Here is a 26,927-nt window from a genome sequence, read left to right on the forward strand (position 1 = left end):
CTCCCAGACCCATATCTGTAAACTGATGTGATACAAGAAAGGGATCCCTTTAAATTCTAATATTCTATCAGGCAATCACCATAGGAAAAATATTCCTGAATCTTTAATAAAAAAATAACTTTGGTGATACAAACTCAGTAAAACAATCCAGAAAGAAAATAAGTAACAGCACTTAACGCATTTCCTGGCACACAGTAAGTACTTCATCAATATTAACTACTAGCAGATAGGAGACTTAGGGAGATGGTCAGAGGGGAAACAAAAGGAACAGAAAGAAGAGGGGAAGGTGAGTCTAGCATGAAGTATTTTCTAGCCCCAGCTCTCACATTATTACACATTTAAATACCTTCCTCATAAGTGTGAACCAAAAATACTCTTATCATCGTTCTGTATGAGATACTTCTACACTTGAAGAATTATCATCTTTTGATAAGAAGCAAGAAAAACGGTCTCTTTACACTCATTTTATTAAACAAATAAGGCTGGCAGAGGAACTTTTATTTAATGCATAAACATATAATTCTCTTTATTAGAGAAATTGTACATATCGGTGAATATGGTCAATGGTCACATCTATGGGTTAATTCTTTAAAAATCAGAACCAATAATTAGGATAGATTCTATGCTCTCTTTGTTACATTGTGAAGTGTCTTGTGTAGTCATATTCTATTGTTGGAATGACAGCTTGTACAAATTTCAAGAAAATTAGAAGATACCTAAAGGTCTTTAGCTAAGGAAAACAGATTGGTAAATAGTTCTATGATTTAAGCTAACATTGTAAATATCCATTTTATTAAGCAATAACTCCTCAGAAAAAATACAGAAGACAAAATCTTAAATCAAGTATATTATATTAAAAAAATTCATTCATGCAATTGGTGTCTATTCAGCATGAGGCTCTCTATAAGAATGACTGACCCGGCCGCATTTAATATTTGCATGTAAGACTTCTTAATGAGTACAAGTTCATATTAGCCCAAATATTTTAATATAAAAATAAGGACAAGGTTGTACATGTTTAAATGATTGGGAGATGGTCTTTTTATTGCCTATAAGTTTGCTAGAGTATGTTAGAAAATGAGACAGTGTAAAGAATATAAAAATACTGAAGGAAAAGAACAAAAAGTAACTAAAAACCCTCCATAAGGAATGATTCTTGGTTAGTATACGTACTTGCCATATACTATACTGGAATAGTCTTTAATAAATCTGCTATACTGGACTGTCTTTAATAAATTCATGAATTTTTTTCTATGTTCCACTGCACTCAGAAACATTAAGAGATTAATTTTTCTCAGGGGAATTGATGACAATTATGAACTATATATAGTGTCTTCCAAGTTGCTACACAGCTTCCAAAACAGAGATAAATGCTCAAATTATGCATAATAGAATTTTAAGAGTAATTCTGGTTTGGACCAAAAGTTCTTGGTTTGTTTCAGTATCAAATCAGCCCAATGTTTCTCTGAGGCACACATTCTATTAGCAATGCTTAGTTTATCTGTAGTTCCAAGACAGTGGTGACCCCTCAGTCTACTTCTAACACTGAGTGGCAGGAACCACCAAGTCGAATGTCAATCTAGCATCAAACTAATTCAAGCTATTTGGTATTTAAATCATTGACTCTTGACTGCTTTTGATGAATCCATGCTATGGGTACGTGTATTTCAGGATCCAGTAGTTTACTTAATTCCTCTTGCTAACCCCAGAGAAATAAAGAGGTGCTCTTACCTGGAGAAAAACGAAAATACTATATTTGAAGACAACCTGAAATAGATTTCAGGTGCTTTACTTTTTAATTAACCTATTTATTTAATCTGAATTCTTTCTTTGCTTCAGAGACCTCAGACTGACAAAACCCAACTTTACTTTTACCTGATAGAAAAGTACGTTTTTGATAACGTTAAATCAGAAATATACTTGAAAAGATATTCATGTATTATCCTCTAAATTCACAGGTTATTCATCTTTCATCAACAAATTAAGCACTTTGAGTTTCTTTTCCATAGAGTTCACAGTTGTGGAATTGCATACTCTCAGCCACTCCCTCAACAAACAAAAGCACTTGGCAAGATGCTACCTAGAAGTACATATTGCTCTGAAGCTCTGTAACAAGGCAGAGCTAACTGGTGCACACAGGGACATGTGCTTATCAACTGAACAAGGCCAGAACTATCACAATGTAACATTTTCTAAATAAATTAAGGACTCCCACTAAGACTTCCAGATGTGCAGGGCTAAAATAAGTTATACTACTGTGCCTTAGAGTTTATACTAAATTTCCCAAAAAGGGGGAAAAAAAATCCCAGAAGCAATTTGCCTCTAGTCGCATACACAGGTAAGGATACATATGAACACCAAGTTCTCCCCCTCCTTCTGCAACAGTCTCAATGATTTTCTTCATCACCTCAGCATGCCTAAAAGCAAAAGAACACATATTATTAGTACAGATCAATTGGATCAAAGTAGGAAAAGCAAGTTTTTGTTTGCGAAGAAACCTACATTATTACACCTACGTTATTACCGCCTGTGAATTAATTTTAATATATAACAGTACTATTGTAAAATATTCTCCTCCCTACTCCCCAGCAAGCCAGATTGTTGAGTCATGCAGACAGTTTTATTGTAGCCATGGTAGTCACAAATGAACACAATGGGACTAGTTAGCTTTCCTATAATGGGGGTAGAAGGGAGGTAGGGCAGAAAATCAGAGAAAGGGAAATCATGCCAGGGCATAAATGCAGAGCAAGGGCTTTCTGCTCTGAGAAACAAAAAAGAACCTAAACAGGCAAATTCAAAAAAGCTACATGGTTAACAGCTGGTCAAAAAAAACACAAAGATATTTATAAGGCTGTGATTTTGACTGTTTCAATGTTTAACAGAGAGTAAACCAAAACTGAGTTAAAGAAAAGCCAACGGGTCAGAGTTAAGAGGTTTATATATATATTTTTTCAGATTAAAATTATCTGATTCTATTTAGAAAAATTTTTTTGGCTTTATATAAAGAAGGATATTTATCTGAAGTTTTCCACAAATTTTTTTGTGGCCAACTGGTGAATCTCCTATGCTATAGAAAAAGGTGACATCAAAGTAATTGCCTGAGCATATAATTGAGAAAAGGGCACTGTACAAAAGAAATGAACTTTTACACATATCCTGGCTTAAATAACACTACTTCAATTTTTATGAGTACAACCTTCATGAAAGAGGCAGTCAACTCAGAAGATGAGAATAAATGTATTGGCCCTGAGAATATGAAGACATAATCTGAGGCAGCCAACGGCAAGGCCTAAAATGCCCTTGCAGTCTCATTTTACAGGGCCCCAGCTTTTTTTGGCCTTATTTACATTATATTCCATAATACAGTCATTTACTAAAATGTTTAACATCACCAGTTAAATTACTTATCTCTTTTTCCCACTGAGTAAAGTTTATACTTCAGAAAGAGACCTGCCTCAGTTTGATAAGCTCTGTCCTAAACTCTCAAGCCATAAGAGGATCCAAAAAAATAACTCTCAGAAATGAAAACCTTTTAGATTAGATAATTTTAGATAGTTTTAAACTAATGACTCTTGAAATACTTTTCACAGTTAGCATTATTAACACTCTTAACATAAATAAACTTGAAAAATGAACTAGACTTCCTATGGGATAGATTTTTGGAATAAAAACGTTGTTAAAAATGAGAAGAAAATATTAAAGGATTTTTTAAAACAAGACTGTTGCCTCTAATTAGTCAATGGAATATCAGAGTTTTCATCTGAAAAATACTGTTACCAAAATTGCTCAATGATTTGTAGAAGTTACCCATTAGAAATAGCTGAAAGAATTTAGCATGTAATTTTTTTTTAAGGAAAATTCTTAACAGATCATATATATAGATTCAATTTCACTTATTTGGCCCTGTGAAAACACATTAATACAAAGAAATCCCAAATTATAAAATGTACTTGATTTGGTAGGGCTGAAAACCTCTTAATTGAAAAGTAAAGGAATAGAAATTCTACATACATCTCCCTTCACTAACCAATAAAAAGAGATAAATAGGTCACCTAGAAAAAGCACAAAGTTAACTTTACATTGCACATTCGCAGAAAGATATATCACAATAGAGCAAACCATGTCTAAATGATTAGTATTTTTTCATCTAAAAAGGATCTTCCAAAGTATTCTTGGAGCTAATAACAGGAGTGAAATCACAGAGATCTATATATACTATAACTAAACACACACAAAGGACAAAAATTATTCTTAATGAATTTAAACTTAAAGGAAATTGGTAAGGTTTTTTTTTTCTTTATCTTATATATTATTTAAGCACAAAAACATTCCTAAGGAAGACAAAAGAGAATTTTATTTATTAAGTAAATTTTTTCTGTTCGGGCACCATGTTTATACAGACTCCCAAGTAGTAAATCCATGAAGTATACACACACACACATGCACACAAATACACACACACACACAGACACACCTGCATGGGTGAACTGAACACATAGGAGGTGGTGGAAGATGAGGGTGATTTTCAATGGTCACTGTTTTCTTCACATGATCTTGACTGATGTCTTCATACATGTGCTCAACTGTTAAAGGCTGCCGTTGCTAAAACCATAAAAAGTGCTTCATTTGAAATTACTGTTTAAAAACTTTTAGGCCTAAACTTCAGGGTTTATACTTATCCCCACCTCCCATATCACTTGCAGTTCTGAATTCTACACTATTTAGAATCACCAGATTATTTTGGGCCAAGGATTTATTTACACCAAGTAGGGAGGGAGGGAGGAGAGAGTCTGTCCATCAAGGTTATGTGACATCAGCCACCATCTAAAACAGAAAAGATCCCACAAAAGGGCAGGTTCATGGCTATCAAAACATTTTATAACTTTCTAACACCTTTTAGGCCGATTTTGTTTTATTTTCTTGTTTCCCATTTATAGTAATTGGAATGACAGGTTAAACAAGTTACTTTTATTTCAGTTATCCTTTAATTCAATTAAGTGAAATTCTTAAGGAAAAAAACTACATGCAATATGATCATTCTGCAAATGCCTATATATCCAATAGATATAATCCCAAACAAAATTTAATACAACAAACCAACTTCAATTTTCCTCACATTTTGAAGGGATAAATAAGCTCAGGGACCAATAAATAAATGTAACAGATTATTTCTGTTTAATTCTTAGCAGTGGTGGTGTTACAATGAATAATTCAGTTTCTTCAAAATAAGAATCAAACTCAACATAAATCACAAAATTATAAAACAAATGATTTGTAAAATTTAAAAGGCAAAAGTATATATCCATGGGCCTAATGACAAAAGAATTCAACACAAAAATTTTAAATATTTACATTAAAATGTCTTTCTTTATTTTTACCTCATCATAGCCGAACAACCATAGTCGTGGTGTCTGGTAATATTTATCATAAGTGATGTAAAGGTCATAAGTTCTGGTTTGCAAAATAGCATCTTCACCTCCAGCATCAGTTTTAGCTTTACAAGCTTCTACTAGTTTCCTTGTATCTAGAGTAGCCTGGTAATAGTGGAGAAAAATTTACAACCATTAAAATCACTATGAATGTCATGTTTTAGAAAATCTATTTTTCCCATCCCATATATTTTTTATTCAACAGCAGATATAACAAAATTTAAAGCTAAAATGTTATATACTGTAAACAATGTACACATATTAAAAACTCATTTGATAGATCAAGATATTAAGAACACTAATCCCCAAGCTTACTCATTAAAAATTAAAGAAAAAACTTGATTTACAAACCTCATCTGTTTCCAACAATCCACTCTCTTCATATTCTGTTTAAAAAAGCAACAAAAGATTAATCAAGTTCGAAGTAATTTCCTAAACCAAATTACATATTACTTCAGAGTATCACTCAAAACCTGGGTTTTTGCTTTTGTTCTGACTGAAGATATTGAATAAACATGAGGGAGCTAATTCTATACTTCTAAAGCAGCACTTTACCTGACAAAGCCAGAGAAAGTTAGCAGGCTTAAGGGTTGGCCTGTGCTACAACAGTCTATTACTAATACCAACTGGCACAATAATACTGTAGAGCCCTAGGTGACTCCATAGGGTGCACAAGGCTATTTACAGAATTGCATAAAATGTGCTCGTTAAAGTCATCATTGACTTCCACTTGGCTGAATCCAGTGGTCAATTCCCAGTTTTCATCTTAATTGACCTCTCAGGAACATCTGGCATGATTTATTCCTTCTTCCTTGGAACGTTTTCTTTCCTCAGCCTTTAAGATACTACATTTTCCTGGCTTTCCTCCCACCTCACTAGCTTCTCCTTCTCCTATGCTGGTTCCCCTTCATCATCTATAGTAACTACGGGCTCAGTTTTTGGACCTTGTCTCTTCTTTATCCACACTTACTCCCTTGATGATTTCATCTAGTTCCAAGGGCTTTAAATGCTGATGACTCTTATATTTATTCCCTGACTGCAAACATGGATACCTAATTGTTTACTTATGACTACAATGAGTGACTAAGGAGCAGAGCAAATATCACATGTCAAAAACTGAGCTCCTGACTCCCCCTCCAAAGCCATTCACTCCTACAGTTTTCCCCATCTCAATAATGACATCTTTCCAGACATTTGGGTCAAAAACCTTGGAGTCACACTTGAGTACTCTCTCTCCCTCATGTCACATCCAATCCAGCAACAAATCCTTTTTCGGCCCTACCCTCAAAATATGTCCAGAATCTGCAGTTTCTCATCACTTCCAATTCCTACTCGAGTCCGTGCCACAGTCATTTCTTGCCTAGATTATCAAAATAGCCACCCAACTGTTGTCCCTATCCCTTCACTCTATTCTCAACACTGAAGTCACAGTGATTCTGTTGAGATGTTAAATCTCGTTCTCAGCTGTTCCTCTACTCAGAAAAACCCTCCAATGGCTTCTTGTCTCACTCTGAGTTAAAGCCAGGGCCCTACACGATCTGGTCCCCGGGTTACCTCTCTGACTCCATGCCTTATTACTCTCCCCTCTCTCCTCTCTAGACATAGGAGCCTCCTTGCAGTATTTTATACAAGCCACACATGCTCCCACTTCAGGGCCTTTGCACTCTTCCTCAGATATCCAAACAGCTTGTCCGTTCACTTCCTGCCAGACTTTACTTAAAAGGTATATCCTCAATGAGGTTCTTCCTTGACTAACCTATTTAAAAATTACAACACTCATCGTACTACAAGACTCCCTATCCCCTCCCACCTTTATTTTCTCCCTAACACTTATAACCATCTAAGACAGTATATATTCCGCTTATCTACTGTTTTTTGTCTGTGTCCCCTAAATCAAATATTAGCTCCGTGAGATCATGTCTACTGCTTTGTCTCCAGCACCAAATACAGTATCTGATACAGATACTGTATTGCTTGATATAAATATTTGATGAATGATGGATGAAAATTAACTGTTATATTAGATACCAACAACACTGTTTTTAAGCAAAATTCCATATATAGCAATTGTTTCTTTAACTCTATCCAAGGGAAATGTAACAAACATACTAAAAGGCTGCCAGATATTTAAGGCAGTCCCACAGCTTGTACTCTAAAAACAGTACTTTATTCATAAGGTTCCCCACTCCAACCGGGACAACTGTATGCCGTTCAGAGACAAATGGAGCCCAGAAAGAGTATTTGTACAGAAGGTGGTTCCGACAATTATGAGACATCCACATAGAAATGAAACTAAACAAGTAGATACGAAATTCAGGAGATCTGGGTTGGGGGTTTAGACATGGATGTCTTGAGCGCAGGAATGGTATATGAGGTTGCTGTGAGCAATTTCGGTTACAAGTAACTCATTTGGATTTCCTCAAAGAATAAGAGTACACAGTGGAAATAAGGACAAGACTCTTACTAGAATTCAGGAACAGATATACAGCTAGGTTTCACAGAAACTCAAAGTAATTTAGGAAACAAAACTAAAAAAGGTACTTTGAAGTAAAGGCTACTCTGGTTGATTAGGCTATGCTGTCACCTCCTCCTCATCGAACACCACTTGCCATTATGGTGCTTCAACTCTACTGACACTACCTTCTACATCTGCATTCTCTCTCACTAAATCCTATGTATTGGGGGGATTTAGCCACCTTACAGCCTCCAAAATATCTGCCCTGTCTTTTTTAAATCCTCTTCCTTTTTCCAACTAACCCTCTCTCTATACACACACATATTCATATTTAAACTCTCATAGAGAATCTAATGTAATTTATACACCATTTTTCCTGTTGTAAACAATTCTGTGCCAGACCACAGTACTCAATTACAGAAGTCATAAGAGTAGATAAAATTCTACCTGGGAGTGAGCAGAAAAAAAAAAAAAAAAGTGAAACCCCATGAAATAGTAACATTTAACAGTGAAGCAGAAGTAAAAGAGCCCAGCAAGATGACTTTTTAAAAGAAAAAGTCAAGGAAAGAGGAGGAAAATCCTGTGTCAAAAAATCAAGGGAGGGGCTTCCCTGGTGGCGCAGTGGTTGAGAGTCTGCCTGCCGATGCAGGGTTTGGGACATGGGTTCGTGCCCCGGTCTGGGAAGATCCCACATGCCGCGGAGCGGCTGGGTCCGTGAGCCATGGCCGCTGAGCCTGCGCATCCGGAGCCTGTGCTCCGCAATGGGAGAGGCCACAACAGTGAGAGGCCCATGTAATGCAAAAAAAAAAAAAAAAAAAATCAAGGGAGGAAAAAAAAGAGGAGGACATGGTTAACAGAATCAAAGCCGTATACTTTTAGACCCGTATTACTGTGTTCTGTTAGTACAGTGGGTTTCAATCTCTTGTAACAATGATTCACTAATGCAGTGAGTCTCAGCTAGTAATCCTAGGAAGGCACTTCAGATTTTCAGGGAGCAGTGGGGGGATTCCATGTAGTTCAAAAGCCCCATTAAGAATCACTATCATAAGGTTTTAGTAGTAAGATGTTATCAAAAAGGAAAAAGAAAATACTAAATGCCAGAACAAATTTTGTTCTGTTCTGAAAGAATTTAAGAATTAGCTTAAGAATCTGTGTCTTACGGCTGTACCCAGCATTAAAGATTTATGATCAGTACTGATCTCAGCAGAAATAATGCTATCAGAGCTATGCTCTGGGTGAAGTAGAAGAGTCTAAGACCAAGATAAGTTCTGTGCTGATTAAATTTAAACTAAACAAATCCTCTCTAGGCTGTTAAATGTTAAATTTAGAACTCAATGGAGTAGAATTCTTAGCTCACATCAATTACACCAATTCTAAAGGCAATATTCTATTGTGAGTAAAGCAAATCCAGAACACAATACCTTCCATATCTGCAGCTTCTCCTTCATCTTCCTCTTCCTCCTCCTCACATAATGCTGAGCAATCCTGGAGTTTTATACTGTCCTTTGAAATTGATTATATTTAAAGTCACTTAAATATGTTCATTAGTTCAAATACTGAGCACCCACATGCCAGCAGTGCTAACTAACCACTGTAAGAATAAGAGTGATAAGATAGTTCGTATGCTCAAGAAACTCCTCCATCAGATGACAAACCCATAAGCCAATCTTTAAGAGTGATGTGCTAAGTGCTGTGACTGAAAAATATAAAAGTATCATAGAAGCACCAAGTCATCTAAAAAAGTTGCCAGTTGCACTTCCAACAAAACAATACTTCTAGTTAAGCAATTCATTAGTATTAAAAAACCAATTCAAAGTTAACTTGCACACTTAAAGGAGAAAAAGCTATATATCTATAAATCACAATACATTTATAAGTTAAATTTATTATTATAAATATCATATTCTCTAATTTGTTAACATTCCTGACTGAATTAAGCAATTACAGTTACCAGAACACATAAGATTTCAGTTCTTAACTACATTTGCACTAGAATGAAATAATGCTAATCAAAGCCAAGCCTAATATACAATTATCATTTTCACGAAATTAATATTCTAAAAATCTGAAGTCAATGTAGTAGGTAAAAAAATTGGACATTTAGTTTCACCTAATTTATAATTTTACTCTGGATAGCAAGTATTCTAAGCACTAAATTATAATCATGTAAATTCTATATTAAACAGAAAGTGACAGGGAAGATATATTCTAGTTGTAAATTATTCTAAATATTCAACCTTTACTAGGACATAAGAATGTTAAGTGGGATACAAAGTACCATATTAACCATTATTGCATTTATTAAAAATTCTTAAAAGAATTACCATAAACCTATCAAATAATGCTATCCACACTCCTCCGCCATTTATCATTCCCGAAGTCTGAAGCATACATACTAATGGCTGGAGTAAACAGGAGCTTCTGAAGCAGCAAAGCCATTTATGTAATTTTTCCTTTATCATTCAAATTCTCCAAAAAGTAAAACTTCAAAAGGATGAATTCTCAGGCTGAACTGAACCTTAAAGCCCTAGCAAGCATAAAATTGTACACAGGGAAAAAAAATATTGTTTTGGTTTCTAACACCTTCTGTTAAGCCCCAGGTAACAAATCCCAAAAGATCCAAATGACAAAAACACATAAAGAAAACTATCTTAAACTAGGAACTGTTGTAGTTGAATGTTTCATAAGGACAAAAGGAACACAATTATTCTGTCCAAATATTCTATCTTCTAAGAGATTTGACTGTGAACAAAATAGTTAAGAAAAGATAAGGGTGAAGGCATTTCGTATTTTTTTCTATATTATTTCAAACAACTATATCAAAAATATGAAGACAACTGTAATCATTCTTTCTCTAGAAATGGAAAAGCTAATGTAATACAGATAGTCTAAATTAACTGAAAACTTTCAAGTAGAAAATTTCTACCCAATTATATATTTTTACCCTTCCTTCAAATAAACTGTACAATGAAACCCATTTAGCTTCCACTCATCCAAAATGTCATGATTTTGGATGACATAAAGTTTCCTTTAAATTTTCAAAAACAATAAAATAAAACAAAAAAACAAGAATCCCTCAAATTAGCAGTAAATTAAGAAACTACAGAAGAAATGAGTAAATTACTTAATGTTTAAACTACAAATTTAAACACGATACCATCAGCAGCTACTGATGAGCAAGTAAATAAATCCCCTCAAAACCTCCACTTGAAGACCATTTTGTACTTATACTTAAAAAAGCCGTTTCTTTTAAAATGGTCTAGAAATCTTCCCAATTAGTAAAAAAAATTGTAGATTTTAACCAGTTACAATCTCAAAAAATGTTCTTCTTAACCATTTGACAGATTAAAGAAAAGAGAAGCACTGGGAAACAGCAGTTTTGGTATGTTGATGTAGAAAAATGAGAGGGAATAAAATAGCTGGAATTTAAAAGAGCTTGATAATAAATAGAGTTTGCATAAAAATGATATGAATAATCTCAAAATAAATATACATGCAAATAACTAGGTCACCGAATTTAGAAACATAAGTAAACAACCAGTACCTTGCTTTCCAGTGTAATCTCCTTAACTGCTTCGGTTATTCCTGCAATACCTGTTTAAAATTCAGCAGAATATAACTAAAATTAAGTTGTAAACATCCTCCATTTACCTGATTTAAGAAATATAAAAATACTTAATATTACCTAAATTCTCAAAGTTCTCTGAAATGAGGAGGCAACGTTAGCAGCACTTTCACAAATGAACTCTAATAGGAATAAATAATCCCAAAGGCTCCTTTCATATTAAAAATAAAATTAAAAATTTTAAATACCAATTTAATATTTTACCATAAATTATCCTACTCTATGATTCCTCATTTACTATTCTTCACTTATTTACTTTCCTTGTGTGAGTCTATCTAAATAAATATTCATCCTCATAAAATGAACAGATTAAGAGATTACAGGAGTCATACAGGGTTGGTCAAAAGGTTCATTCGGTGTTTTCCATAAGATGGCTCTAATAGCATTTAGTTATCTAACTTCATTCCAAACAATTTTTTTAGATTGTACGTGACAGCTGTCATATCAGCATGCATTTAAAAAAAAACATCAAAATTGGTGAATTTTTGTGTAGCCATTTTACTGTTGAGGATGGAAGAAAAACAACATTTTCGGCATATTATGCTTTATTATTTCAAGAAAGGTAAAAACATAACAGAAATGCAAAAAGAAGATTTGTGTAGTGTATGGAGAAGGTGCTGTGGCTGATCGAACATGTCAAAAGTGGTTTGTGAAGTTTCGTGCTGGAGATTTCTCTCTGGACAATGCTCCACGGTCAGGTAGACCAGTTGAGGTTGATACTGATCCATTTGAGACATTAATTAAGAACAATCAACGTTACACCACGTGGGAGATAGCCAACATACGCAAAATATCCAAATCAAGCGTTGAAAATCATTTGCACCAGCTTGGTTATGTTAATCACTTTGATGTTTGTGTTCCACATAAGATAAGCAGAAAAAACCTTTTTTTTTTTTTTTTTGGCTGCGTTGGGTCTTTGTTGCTGTGTGCGGGCTTTTTTTTCTCTCTAGTTGCGGCGAGCAGAGGCTACTCTTTCTTGCAGTGTGCGGGCTTCTCACTGCGTTGGCTTCTCTTGTTGTGGAGCATGGGCTCTAGGTGCAAGGGCTTCAGTAGTTGCAGCATGGGGGCCCTAGAGCACACGGGTTTCAAATTCGTGGCACGTGGGCTCTGGAGCGCAGGCTCCATAGTTGCGGCGCACAGGCTTAGTTGCTCCACGTCATGTGGTATCTTCCTGGACCAGGGATCGAACCCAAGTCCCCTGCAATGGTAGGTGGATTCTTAACCACTGCGAAGTCCCTGGAAAAAACCTTCTTGACTGTATTTCCGCATGCGATTCTGTACTGAAACATAATGAAAACGTTCCGTTTTTAAAACAAGCAGTGACGGGCAGTGAAAAGTGGATACTGTACAATAACGTGGAATGGCAAAGACTGTGGGGCAAGCGAAATGAACCACCACCAACCACACCAAAAGCCGGTCTTCATCCAAAGAAGGTGATGTTGTGTATATAGTGGGATTGGAAGGGAGTCCTCTATTATGAGCGCCTTCTGGAAAACCAAACGATTAATTCCAACAAGTAATGCTCCCAATTAGACGAACTGAAAGCAGCACTCAGTGAAAAGCGTCCAGAATTAGTCAACAGAAAACACATAATCTTCCATCAGGATAATACAAGACCACATGTTTCTTTGATGACCAGGCAAACACTGTTACAGCTTGGCTGGGAAGTTCTGATTCATCTGCCATATTCACCAGACATTGCACCTTGGAATTTCCAATGATTTCAGTCTTTACAAAATTCTCTTAATGGAAAAAATTTAAATTCCCTGGAAGACTGTAAAAGGCACCTGGAACAGTTCTTTGCTCAAAAAGATATAAAGTTTTGAGCTTCCCTGGTGGCGCAGTGGTTGGGAGTCCGCCTGCCAATGCGGGGGACGTGGGTTCGTGCCCTGGTCTGGGAGGATCCCACATGCCACGGAGCGGCTGCGCCCGTGAGCCATGGCTGCTGAGCCTGCGCGTCCGGAGCCTGTGCTCCGCAGCCTGAGAGGCCACAACAGTGAGAGGCCCGCGTACCGCAAAAAAAAAAAAAGATATAAAGTTTTGGGAAGATGGAATTATGAAGTTGCCTGAAAAATGGCAGAAGGTAGTGGACAGAAGGGTGAATACGTTGTTCAGGAAAGTTCTTGGTGAAAATGAAAAATGTGTCTTTTATTTTTATTTAAAAACCGAACGCTCTTTTTGGCCAACCCAGTATTTATATTTAAACCTGCACTGAAATTTTTTCAACAAGATACTGGTTATACTAAATATGCTATTTAGGGGCTTCCCTTGTGGCGCAGTGGCTAAGCATCTGCTTGCCAATGCAGGGGATACGGGTTCGAGCCCTGGTCCGGGAAAATCCCACATGCCGCGGAGCAACTAAGCCCGTGAGCCACAACTACTGGGCCCATATGCCACAACTATTGAAGCCCGCATGCCTAGAGCCCCTGCTGTGCAACAAGAGGAGCCACCGCAATGAGAAGCCCGTGCACTGCAACAAAGAGTAGCCCCTGCTTGCCGTAACTAGAGAAAGCCCACGTGCAGCAACAAAGACCCAACACAGCCAAAAATAAAATAAATAAAATAAATTAATTTTTAAAAATTTAAAAAATATATGCTATTTGCTTCAGAAATCCTGGACATTCAGAGGTAGTAATATCATATCAGATTTATATGGACTTTTTATTTTACTGTTTCTATATCTTATATAATCCTTACAAATCCAATGATTTCTCCCTATAAAGAAATGAAGTCTCCAGAAAAAGAAAGTAATTTGCATGAATCTCACAGACAGTTACATGAATAATCTGGGACTCAACCCACACCTTTTTGGTTCAATGCTCTGTCCAGTGCACCTCATTAAGCAACTACCTTGGAACCTACTTATCTCAATGAAAGGGACATTAAGCAGATGGCAGCATCATAAGTCAGTTAAATAATATTTCTAATTCAAAATACCCATCAGTGTTCTCAATTAAATAGTTCAACAAGGATGGGAAATATTAAAGAAAAAAAACCCCAAATACAAAATATGCTTTGCTCCCTTGTTAATCTTCTAAAGCTTTGATATATCTGTTCAATATATCCAAACCAAAGAATGACTCATTTCCACAAATGGAAAATGTCACAATCCACAGCTCTAGCATAAAACTTTTACTTCACAGTAGTTTTTCTAGAAATTATTTTATGATAGGTATGATTATTTTATAACAGTAAAGCCCAAATATTAACGTAATAAATTGCTATTACAAAACAATTCACTGAATCTACTACATAGAAACAAAAGAAAATAAACCTCTTCAATCTGTTTAAATATAATGTAGTAGTATCCCATTAAACCAGACTCTCCTAAAAGTAGGACATACTGGCAAAGAAAAAGACAGCTCAAATGATTCTAATGAAGGTAATACTCTATAAGGCTGTGATGGTTAATTTCATATGTCAACTCAACTTGGGTAGGTTATTGTGTCCCATAGTTTGATCAAACAGCAGCCTAGATGTTGCTGTGAAGGTATTTTTTAGATGTGCTTAACATTTAAATCAGTATACTTAGAGTAAAGCAGATTACCCTCCATAATGTGGGTGAGCCTCATTCAATCAGTCAAAGGCCTTAAGAAAAAAGACTGAGTGCTCAAGAAGAAGAATTAATTCTGCCTCCAGACTGCCCTTAGACTCCAGCTGCAGCAATCAACTGTTCCCTGAGTCTTCAGGCTGCTGGCCGGCCTGACCTGTACATTTCAGAACTGTTAGCTTCCACAATCACATATGCCAATTCCTCAAAACAAACCTGTCTATATCTATATCCATGGTTTCTCTGGAGAATCATGACTAACACAAGGGCTAACAGAAATAAAAGAAACCTGAGAGAAGAAAAGCAGTGATGAAGCAAAGGGAACTGAGGTGAATAAAGAACCAGGCACCTAGCCTTGTGAGTCAGCTGGAAGCACGGCTTTAAGCGAATCAGAATATAGTTTAAAGCTAAAATTCTAAGGGTATCTCTCATAAACATTACTTAGAATTTATGTACACCACATCAAATGAAGTATACTATGTTGCTTTCTATGTAAGAAAATGATGCTACTTGTCTTCTGTCAACATGGCAAACATTTCTTTAGTTGCAGAATTTCTGTAATAGATTTCTGTCAATCCAATCATTCCGGCACCTGCTTATCTCTGTGATGAATGCCTCTGTAAATATGTACCTGGATTTTGGGGTAGGGGTTATGGAATACAATACAACTAGACAACTTGAGAAACTCACTAACTTGATATCAGAAATACAGTACAGTGCTATAACCAATGGCTCTATTCAGTCAACAGGCAATTTCCTACAGATGTGCTACTCATATTTCCCAGTCATGTGAAGACTAAAGCAGAGCAGCTAAAAGATTTTGGAAAGATCCAGGGGAAAAAAGAAAAGTCCAACAGCACTACTCAGTGGAGAAGAGAGGATGATTTTTGAAATTATTTTAAGAAGTTGTTCAATCTATTTTCTCTAGGCCTTGACATGACAATATTCAACTCATTAAGGAACAAAAGAGCTTCAAATCAAGGAGCTCAATTCCTAAATCTGTTTCTATATCATCATAAGGAAATGATGGCAGTATCCTTTACTCAGAGAAGAGGAGAAACAGACTTAATGAGGTACTTTTTCCTGTGCAGATTATTTAGCCCTCTGACTAGTGCAGTGAGTATCAACTGAGAGTAGCAATTTTGCCCCTCGCAGAATATTTGGCAATGTCTAGAGGCTTTTCTGGTTGTCATAACTGGGAGGATGTGACAGGCATCTAGTGGGTAGAGCCCAGAGATACTGCTAAACATTCTGCAATGCACAGAAAATGCTATGACAAAGAACTATCTTGCCCAAAATGTTTACAGTACTAAGACTGGGAAACCCTGCTCTACCACTACATTTGATATACCTCCTATTCTCTAGGAGTTAGAGGGAGAAAACTTGTTTTTAGTATCCTAGATTTAAACTCAGAACATATTTATTAAAACTAAGTCATAATATGCCTTTATGTAGCCTTTTTTTAAAAATCAAGGCTGTTATCAAAGATTGTAAAGGAGTTTAAAACAATTTAAACTAAATACATGCCATTCTAATCTCCTCTTACCTGTATTATGATAAGTATCTACCCATCCCCCATCACCATCATCTTCCTCAATGATAGCTTCCAATTCATCTGAATATTCCATCTGTTTGCACCGCTTGTAGCATGGCACTATAAAAAAAATGGCAAAAACAGTTACTAGGACATAATCTGCTTCCTATAAATCCATTAAAAAAAGAGAAAGTTTATTCTATAAAATATATTTCTGCCACCAAAATATTAGGTAAATATTATATTTTACTACTAATAGGAGTACTTAATTTAAGAGTTACATTCAACCCACAAAATTATTTGACCACACTTATCTTTCCCTAAATAGCTTTGTTAGAAGACAAATACAAAGGCTCTACTGGGAGTGTTCTATATATTCTCTACCCTGATGATCTGTGAAGATCAACAAAGCTGAAGTCAGAGATGACATTGTTCAACCTCAGGCTAATGAATAATATACTATTTTAACAGCTTTACTCTCAGGACATGGAGGCACCACCTGTCATACTCGGAGGCGGTAGAGGTGACCTCTGGTTTGCAATGCTAAAATAACTTTCAACATGTATTTCATAATTCATATTTAAGCTCCAGCTATTCATAATGGATAAGCCAGTTTAAAGTTCACTAACCTGCTAAACTTTACTCTCTTATACAAATTGGTGCCAAGTTTTTCATATAGCAAATGTATCGAATAACAGGTATTATAATTCATATAAGCCTAAAACTGAAAAATTATAAGGTAACAACATTACGACATGGGGTCAACAAAATGCTATTAATCTCCTGATTTTTTTTAAAACAAGCAAGATATAAATGACCAATCCTATCAAAAAATATACTGTAGGAAATAAAAAACTGATGTTTGGTACATGTTTTCCCTTTCCTATAATGAGCAAATTAGAATAGAAATCAAGGTATTGTTATGTGATTAGATAGGGACTGTAACAACGTTTTGATGTTGTTTTCAAATTAGCTTCATAAATAACTTCATAAATACCTGTTTCAGAAACATTTTTGTGCCTATAGGCAATCTTTCAATGACACAACGGACAATAAAACCTCTAGCTTTGAGATTTTAGATATCAAAGATAGTATCAGTTATACTTTCCATGAAAAATTTAAGTCTAAAGATGATTAAAATAGCTAAAAAGATTATGATTATGAAGTCTGCTTAAAAAGCCCAATGAGAAAAAAGTCCATTTTGCTTAAAGCTCTTTTCCTTCATATCTTAAAACTAGACTTTTTTGGCAAAAAGAAATAACAAAAAGGAAGGAGATAAAATCAAGTATGGAAAAAATACTCTACCCATAGAAAATCCAGAGTTTCATTAAATTTCCAAATTTCTGTATGAGGGAAGCTGCAAGTACCGCTTTAAGCATGAATTAAGATCAGCAAGTGCTAAGGTTTTTTAAAAAATGTAACTCTTTGCGCAAAATTAACTAATACATACAACATAATTCTTACCATTTTTGGTGACCAAAAATTGTTTGCCTGATGGTAGGTAAGCCTTCACTTTCAATTCCTCTCCTGTAGCCCTTTAAAAAGAGTGAAAAGCACCAAAATACAAAAAATATTTTAAAAGACAAAGACAGAAGGTATCACATGTTAATCTCAACACTACACAATCCACACCCCTGAGAAAATTATTTTAGGACTGGTTTGGGAAGGATGCCATAAGTGACATACGTCACGGCAATGAAGAGCACAGCAATATTTATTGTAAGTGAAATGTACCAAGAGATGCAGACAGACCAAAAGAATTTGGATTAAATATTAGACAAAAAGGTAGAATAATACAGAACTATATTATGCAACTATTGTGTTTGCCTCTAACCAAATATAATCTCATTCATATTTTTAATCTTAAAGTACTGCTCATCTGAAGACCAAGAAGAGGCAGAAAAATAGCTCCATGACATTACATAACAAAGTAGGTGGTTCACAAGATCCACATTCCTACCACTGTATTAAAATTGGAACTAAGAGATAAAAGATGCTTTGAATCACAAGATGATAATGTTAAGAATAATGGTTGTAACAAACAAAAAATCCTTTTATTGACTGCATATTAAGTATAGGACCTAGAACTCTAACATGCGGTATTTTTATATAATCCTCAGATATCTAAATACTGAGTAATATTTATATTCCCATTTTATAAGTAAACAAAAGCTTAAAGAAGTTGGGTTGCCCACAGTCACAAAACCAGAAGGTAGAGGAGCCAGGATGGAGCCAAGTGACTCTAGGGCTCCTGCTCTTGAACACTGCTCCCTCTGTGGGTCAGAGCCAGCTATTTGATTTCGGGGGGCTACTGTGGAATATCTCACTAAGAAATTTGTTCAAAGATTCTTCTGTGGGTCACCTAGGGGAATTGGTCAGAGCTAGAGTGGCATGTGGTATCTGTCAAAAATATAAATGAGCATAAATTTTGAGTTCTGCTGCCGTCTTAAGCTTCAGTCTAAACTTCAAACCACAGATTTGAGCATAAGATAAAGCCAGGAAATGTCCTAAAACCATCTGGCAGGCTTCTAGTATCTTTAGACCATTTCCAAGTGTCAAATTCAACAACATCATGGTAATGCCTGAAGTTCTGCGGGAAGATGATATAATACAGTCACGATGGCACCTGTAAACATGAACATATAGCATAGAAATGGTCTGTTTCTAGCACTGATTTAAAATGAATTGCTCCTTTGGCCCCAACAATTTAGCCAGAAGTATAGACGTTGGAGTGTGATATAATTGAGTTCTAAGTTACAATAAAATTATTTAAACCATCACAATTTATGAAATGGAACTATAAACTACTGCATGCTAAAAAAAGATCCTGTCCATATATACCAACCCCTATAACAATACTATAGATTATACAACTAAACTAACTAGACAACTAAGGGCGTCAACAAAGAAATCTGAATAAAGAAAATGTATATCTATCACACGTGTATTGAAGAAAATCCTTATTTAGTTCTTTTTCCATAGAATGACTATTATCTTAAATTTTATATATCTATATGACTTGAAATATACATATATATTGTAGACCACAACATAGCTAAATATAGTTTTAACAATTTAGGGAAGAAAAAAGTCTAAAATCAGAAAGCTTCTATAATATGAACATAATTTAAAATTTGGAACAGAAATACACATAGGAAAGACAAGGACATAAAAATAAATGAACCTGACATTTCGGCCTTCCTTGGTACATAAAAAACAATGTTCTACAAGATAAAGAGCAATTGATCAAAAGCAGTAAGAACTATTCGGGATACGTGTTAAGCATAAAAATTAAGGGTAGGTTGGGCATTGGCCAAAGGCTCGGTGACACAAATGCAGTTTCTCTTTGACTTTTTGAAATATTGAAAACAGTCCAGGAACCCACTTTATTATTTTACAGAACCCAAAATGCCCACGGTCCCCAAACAGGGGACAGACAGAATCATGAAACTCACAGAGGGGCAAGGACTTGTTAAAAAAAAAAATTAAGGGTAATAGAAGAGGCCACAGATGAAAGAGAATTCTAACTGTGATTTTAAATAGTTTAATTATTTAAGCTCTTTAGATATTAAGGAAAACATTATCAATTAGAATCTTGTTAATTCTAGAACCCCTGCTCCCAAATCAAAACTCTACCTTTCAACTACAATTGAAAAAGTGTCACTGAGGGGAAAAAAAGGATGTAACAAGTTGAACCACTCATATCCAAACAAGATGATAATTCCAAACAATTCTTGCCTAATTAAAATAGTATGCCAGTATTGGGATCAATTTTGCAGCTACTGCCAGATGCTTTTATCGTAAGTATTCAAAGTAATGAAACTGAAGTTGTTTTAAAACATTCTGTTATTATTCAGATATTTAAAAAACACATTACGAGAACTGCTAGTTGCTTAAATTACTTTATAATTAAAAGAAAAGTTAATGAGGAAAATAAAAATTTGAAAAGTCTGTTACAAGTAGATTTCCAATTAAGACCTTATTTGGTATCATGAATCTCTCAACTTTTGAGCTCATTCCTAAAAAGGGGAGAAACTTTTGAACCTTAAAGAAGGTCTTATGGTAAAGAACCGTAAGATTCTGCAAAATTCTGCATTTATTAATGTCATAAAAAAATCCAGGGCTTCCCTGGTGGCGCAGTGGTTGAGAGTCTGCCTGCCGATGCAGGGGACACAGGTTCGTGCCCCGGTCCAGGAAGGTCCCACATGCCACAGAGCGGCTAGGCCCGTGAGCCATGGCCACTAAGCCTGCATGTCCGGAGCCTGTGCTCCGCAACGGGAGAGGCCACAACAGTGAGAGGCCCGCGTACCGCAAAAAAAAAAAAATTCAATACATTTGAATTTGAAAAATAAGCTAATCAGGTTCCTTAAAAAACTAAAAATACAACTACCATATGACCCAGCAATCCCACTACTGGACATATATCCTGAGAAAACCATAATTCAAAAAGAGTCATGTATCACAACGTTCACTGCAGCTCTATTTACAATAGCCAGGACATGGAAGCAACCTAAGTGTCCATCATCAGATGAATGGATAAAGAAGATGTGACACATATATACAATGGAATATTACTCAGCCATAAAAAGAAATGAAATTGAGCTATTTGTAGTGAGGTGGATGGACCTAGAGTCATACAGAGTGAAGTCAGTCAGAAAGAGAAAACAAATACCATATGCTAACACATATATATGGAATCTAAAAAAAAAAAAAAAAAAGGTCCTCATGAACCTAGGGACAGGACAGGAATAAAGATGCAGATGTAGAGAATGGACTTGAGGAAATGGGGAGGGGGAAGGGTAAGCTGGGACGAAGTGAGAGAGTAGCATTGACATATATACACTACCAAATGTAAAATAGATAGCCAGTGGGAAGCAGCTGTGTAGCACAGGGAGATCAGCTCGGTGCTTCGTGACCACCTAGAGGGGTGGGATAGGGAGGGTGGGATGGAGACGCAAGAGGGAGGGGATATGGGGATATATGTATACATACAGCTGATTCACTCTGTTACACAGCAGAAACTAACACAACATTGTAAAGCAATTATACTCCAATAAAGATGTTAAATATTACTCTTATGAACAGAAAAAAAAAGCTAATCAAAGTTATTAAACTTTTGAAAATTATTTTTTAAAGACCCACCACAAGAACAGACTTAGACACTATAAAGAAACAGGATACTGGTAAAGGAAGTAAGGCATTTATCTCAAAAATCTCCACCTTTCGTGCTAACAGAGCAAAACAAAACAGGCATAATGCTCAGTTTTTCTTCATTTATTTTACTTTAGCAACACTGGAGCACTATTTAATAGAAAAATCTACTAGAGGAGGGTTAAACAGGTCATTCTAATTTTCATGCACTAATCTATTTTGTAAACTGCCAAAATTATGAAGTCACACCTTTTATAAACTTTCTATTCCTCACTCAAGAGTACTTACCATTGCCATGTTGGACAGTGGTGGACTAAGTGATCTCCAGCTGCTACAAACTATTGAAGATTTAGAAGAAATATGAAAAAAGGAAAAAAGAAAAATTGAACATCATTGAATATAAGGTGGCAAAATACCAAAGAGATCATCCTGTGTAAACTTGATTCAAAATAATCAATTAAAATGCAAACAGCACCAACTTGCTCTACCAGCCTAAAGATTTATTTTTGAATATTTATTAAAACTACAAAATTTTTAACATCCATGAAAATGTATATTAATTTTGGAAGAAAAAATATTGAGTGCTGTTAATTTTTTTATTCAATTGTAATCACTGGATTTAGATAATGCCAAAAGCATACAGTACCATGAAATGAATAAGGGTAACACAACAGGATTTTAAAATGCCAAAAACCACTTTATGGATGAATGAAATGTAGAGCGAGTCTTGCTAATGGTTGAAAAGTCAATGAAGATCTTTGAAAAAATTACTAAATAACTACAGGTCTATGATGTAAGAATAGTTTATTACATCACAGTGCACACAGTTTTTCTTCCTCATTTAAAAAAAAATTAAGTAACATCTTATTTTGAAAGCTTTTTCACAATACTAAAGGAATCATTAATAAAAGTGAGAAATGTACTGCCAAACAACAGGGAAAAAGTTAGAAGCTTTTGGATTGAATCAGAAAACACCAAGACAATTAAAAAATTGAATCCTCTAACACATCTTGGACTTTCTGGGCAGGCTGAACGTTGTACAAATTTTTGTTTTTCTTCAGAAATGAAAAACAGACTCAGGAATAAAGAGTTTAATCTTCTGAGAATTTCCATTATACATGAGCATGGACTGATCTTATCGTAAGACAGAAGTCCTGCTTATTCTTGAGAGCAGAAAACGAAAGTCTGTTAAACACAACTGCAGTGTCCCAACTCAAGCTATATGCACACATATGTCCCCAATTACTATTTCACAACAGCTCTAACTTAAAATCATGTATTGTTCATGGGTTTATTATACAGCAAAAAATTATATTATCTTTAACCTTCTAATGTCTTTCTGAGAAAAGTATGTCTATGTATGATATTCTGCTTTAATTTGAGAGAATAAAACTCTATATAATAAGAGTTCTGACAGTAACTTCTTTTAAGAAGATAGATTAACAAGATAAGATTTAGCAGCATACTTCCAACAGTAACTTTACAAAATGTTTCTGTTCTTTTATTTGAATAATTTCTTTACTACTTAAAGGGATTAGGTAAAGACAAAAACCCAAATGAAATCAATACCCTCTCCCCCAGGTTTTAAGCATTTTGGGTCTTTGCAACCAGATGCTGCATAACTCTATGGCTATTGGGAACTAATTCATCATCACCAAAAAAGTATTAATTTAACAAAGTGCAAGCAAAACAAAGAATTAAAAACTTAAAAATTCTTTAATGATACTGCCTTGAGATCACAAGACTCTAATATTTTATTCCCCAGCACCTCTGGTGGCATCCATCGAAAAAATAACAAAAACACTAGAAGATAAGGAAAAATATAAAAGAACATAGAATTGCTATGCTACTAATGATATTTAGTACATGTGTATATCTGCTCTCATTAGCAGTGGCCATTATTATTATTACATGCTTCCTATGTTCAAATGAAAGATTCAAGTTTCTAAATTCTCAATACTGCTTACAGTAGCTTTCTCTTAGTGATTAAATATTGGATAAGACTGAATAACTTTAACAAGGTAGAATCAATATTACCATTCTGATGAACAACTTTATTCTTCAAGCTATCCTCTATTACTAGTACTCTATTTACTCAAGTCATACACATGTTGTACGTTAAAGTATTTTTAGTCAGACAGTACCATATTAGATAATGCCTGTCCTTATTTTTAAACACAATACTTCCACACCTCTCAATGAAAACAAAAAGGTAGTTAGAGGCTGACAGCCAGAAGCCCAGAAACAGTAAGAGAAAACAAATGAACAGATCAACTCAGTATAGTACAGATCCAAAGCATTTTGTCTTCTGGTTTTCTTCCTCTAGACTCATTCTAATCTAATTAAATCCCGTAATTGCACTCTATCTCAATTCAGCATTATGTGGTTGCTACCCAGCTGAGCTAGCTTTTGCCTTGCATTTGTTTAAAAATGGGGAAATTCATAAATCACTTCATGATACAATTAAGTGTAAGAGTTATTCATTGTAGGATTAGTAGCTGTTTTAAAATGGTTTGCTTAATTCTATTCAATGACCACAGACTTGTATCTCTAAATCCAACTATCTATTTACCAATTAGTCATTTTCACATAGAGGAGATAAAGTCAAAGAGTACAAGAAAAACAGCACACTTTCATCTCTGCTCTTTATTTTAGATACTGAGTTTCAAGAACATTAATGATATCCTTAAGCTCAAAGTTTAGTTTTATTTGGCATTTAAGGTATTAAACTCATGATGCCTAAGGCAGACTAGGTTCTTTAGAGAATGTCGAGTCAAAATCCCTCATTTTAAAGATGAGGAAATATGAGGCCTGTGCCTAGATAATTAATTGATTTGCCTAAGTCAGAATAGGAGAAATTAGAGAAATGGGTCTAGAAGGCAGGTCTTCTAGGTTTTATCCATACTATTCTGTGTCTTCACTAAACATGAAGACAATTTTAGATAAAATTTTAGATAAAATTTTCAGTTAAGCACACCATCCTTTGAACTTACAAGGATTTGGGACTGAAGAGATTCCATCACAATTGAAAACTAAAAGATCAGTTAATTCCCTGGCTTGAGGTCTTGGAATTTACAACCAGATCATACAACATGCCTCATTTCAATAAAGTTCCATTGCCAATGACTGGTACTTTTAATGAGAGTTAAAGGTGAAGCTTAAATAAATTATTTACCATTCATTAAGACTAAAAAATAAGTCTGCTGTAACCATAACTATTCACAAAACTGGAGTCTAAAAGGATTTTTAGACCAGAATGTATTTCTCTAAAGACAACAAAATAAACTACCTAAAGGAAAGACAATACTTTTATTATATAGATTTAGTGAACAAGTAAAATGATTCCTCAAAACATAATTCTGTATTAAAAGTATATAAAACACAACTGGCCTATAAAAGAGCCATTTGTTTCAGCATTAAGCAGATTCATCATTGTCTGGTTAGTAGAAAAAGTGAAAGAATGGTGGGAAAAAAAAATCAATGTTAAATATGTAGCAATAAAATATTTAAGCTAAATACTGATAGAAAACTTAATATCCAAGCATTGAGACAAAGTTTCCAAATGGAAAGCCATAAAAACTCATGTTTGGGGTAGAAAGAAGCAAGACAACCAAACGCCAGAATCCACTGCACAGCTCAATATAATACAAATATTAGTGAAAGATAAGTCACTATAGGAATCTTTTCCATTTCCTCTCCCACCCTCACTTCTAAATAAAAAGAAATTACAGAAAAATATGAGAAATGACAAACTGAGAGGGAAGTTACATTTTCTTTTATGGGAAATAGAAACTGCTATTATTGTAATTACAATTACAAAATTGCTAATATAGTCAACAGGATCTAATTTTACTCAAATCAAGATTAAATTTCAAGATGTTCTCTTATAAAACACAAAAGCCACCCAGTTTTATGTAATTGTAGAAAATAACAGCTTTATACTGATATCTTCAATACTCACCTCTTCTGGGGTGATAACACCTGTTTCCTTAAACTTTGATTCCTATAGAAAGTAAAAAGAATAACAGTATTACACTCTCTCTCACTTTCAACTGAAAAATGTTTGCGGGCAACTATGTGCTTGGTACCCCTCTAGGTAATGGAGCATGTGCAAAAAAACAATCTGTCACTGGTACCTGACCTCAAGGAATACGTAAGTATAAAAGAGGAAACTGACATGAAAATAATCACAATATAATGTGATCAGTGCTATATTAGAGCAAAGCTCTTTGGAAAAACATTCAAAGATTTATACAGGGGCTTCCCTGGTGGCTCAGTGGTTGAGAGTCTGCCTGCCGATGCAGGGGACACGGGTTCGTGCCCCGGTCCAGGTCCAGGAAGATCCCACATGCCGTGGAGCTGCTGGGCCCGTGAGCCATGGCTGCTGAGCCTGCGCGTCCAGAGCCTGTGCTCCGCACGGGAGAGGCCACAGCAGTGAGAGGCCCGCGTACCGCAAAAAAAAAAGATTTATACAAACATTAAACCTCAAAATAATTTTGTGAAATGACGAAATATCATTATTTTACAGAACAGAAAAACGTCTTAAAGATGTTTAAACATATTACAATTCAGCCAATGTCTCATTTGAGTAATATTAGAAACCAAATCTAGAAGTCCTAAATCACTTAATACTTTCCCATTATTCTCATCTCCACCAAGATATTATACAATATTGTCTCCTCTAAAGCAAGGATGCAACTTACCAAATTTTTCTAAAGTTTAAGTTATACATAAGGTTTTGTGGTAGAAATCTACAAAAATGAAGATTCACTTATGAACATTACTGATTCAAAACATACCAAATAACTACTATATGCCAAGCACTATTTAAGGTAATAGGGACATAGAGTGAATAAAATAGACCATACCCCTCCTTGTCCTCATAAGAAGTTTAAACTCTAGTTCAGGGAGAAAAGCCAAATGGTCATCAATATCAAAAAGAAAAATGGGGCAGAGAGGAAACTGGTCAGGGGTGGAGGGAGAGAGATGGTTATTTAAGCTAGGATGGTAAGAGAAAAAAGACTACACTGATGGGTGACTATAGAGTAGAGACCTTAAGGAAAGGAACCAGCCACAAGGCTGTCTGGAGGAAGAGCATTTCAGGCAGAAGGAAGAGCAAATGCAAAACCCAAGGCAAGAGAGTGCTTGATGGATAACACAGGTCAGACTGGCTTTTAAGCAAA

At 35.2% G+C, this 26,927-nt stretch overlaps 1 protein-coding gene across 1 annotated transcript in view; it reads right to left on the reverse strand.

Moving 5' to 3' along the window:
• Positions 1–444: 444 nt before the first annotated feature.
• The window catches only part of ATG3 (autophagy related 3), a 28,672-nt gene continuing 2,189 nt past the window's right edge, over positions 445–26,927 (reverse strand). Inside the window, exons 2-12 of the mRNA XM_022600182.2 lie at positions 25,706–25,747; positions 22,033–22,082; positions 18,058–18,128; positions 16,606–16,713; positions 11,429–11,478; positions 9,306–9,387; positions 5,781–5,815; positions 5,379–5,534; positions 4,475–4,602; positions 2,349–2,417; positions 445–716 (exon numbers count right to left, since the gene is read on the reverse strand). Coding sequence (XP_022455890.1) covers positions 635–716; positions 2,349–2,417; positions 4,475–4,602; positions 5,379–5,534; positions 5,781–5,815; positions 9,306–9,387; positions 11,429–11,478; positions 16,606–16,713; positions 18,058–18,128; positions 22,033–22,082; positions 25,706–25,747 — 873 coding nt within the window. The 3' untranslated portion in view covers positions 445–634. The remainder of the gene's footprint in view (positions 717–2,348; positions 2,418–4,474; positions 4,603–5,378; positions 5,535–5,780; positions 5,816–9,305; positions 9,388–11,428; positions 11,479–16,605; positions 16,714–18,057; positions 18,129–22,032; positions 22,083–25,705; positions 25,748–26,927) is intronic.

Source organism: Delphinapterus leucas, chromosome 4 (genome assembly GCF_059928025.1).
Source record: "Delphinapterus leucas isolate spDelLeu-1000000601 "Yukka" chromosome 4, BTC_Dleu_Yukka2, whole genome shotgun sequence".
NCBI classification, from domain to species: domain Eukaryota; kingdom Metazoa; phylum Chordata; class Mammalia; order Artiodactyla; family Monodontidae; genus Delphinapterus; species Delphinapterus leucas.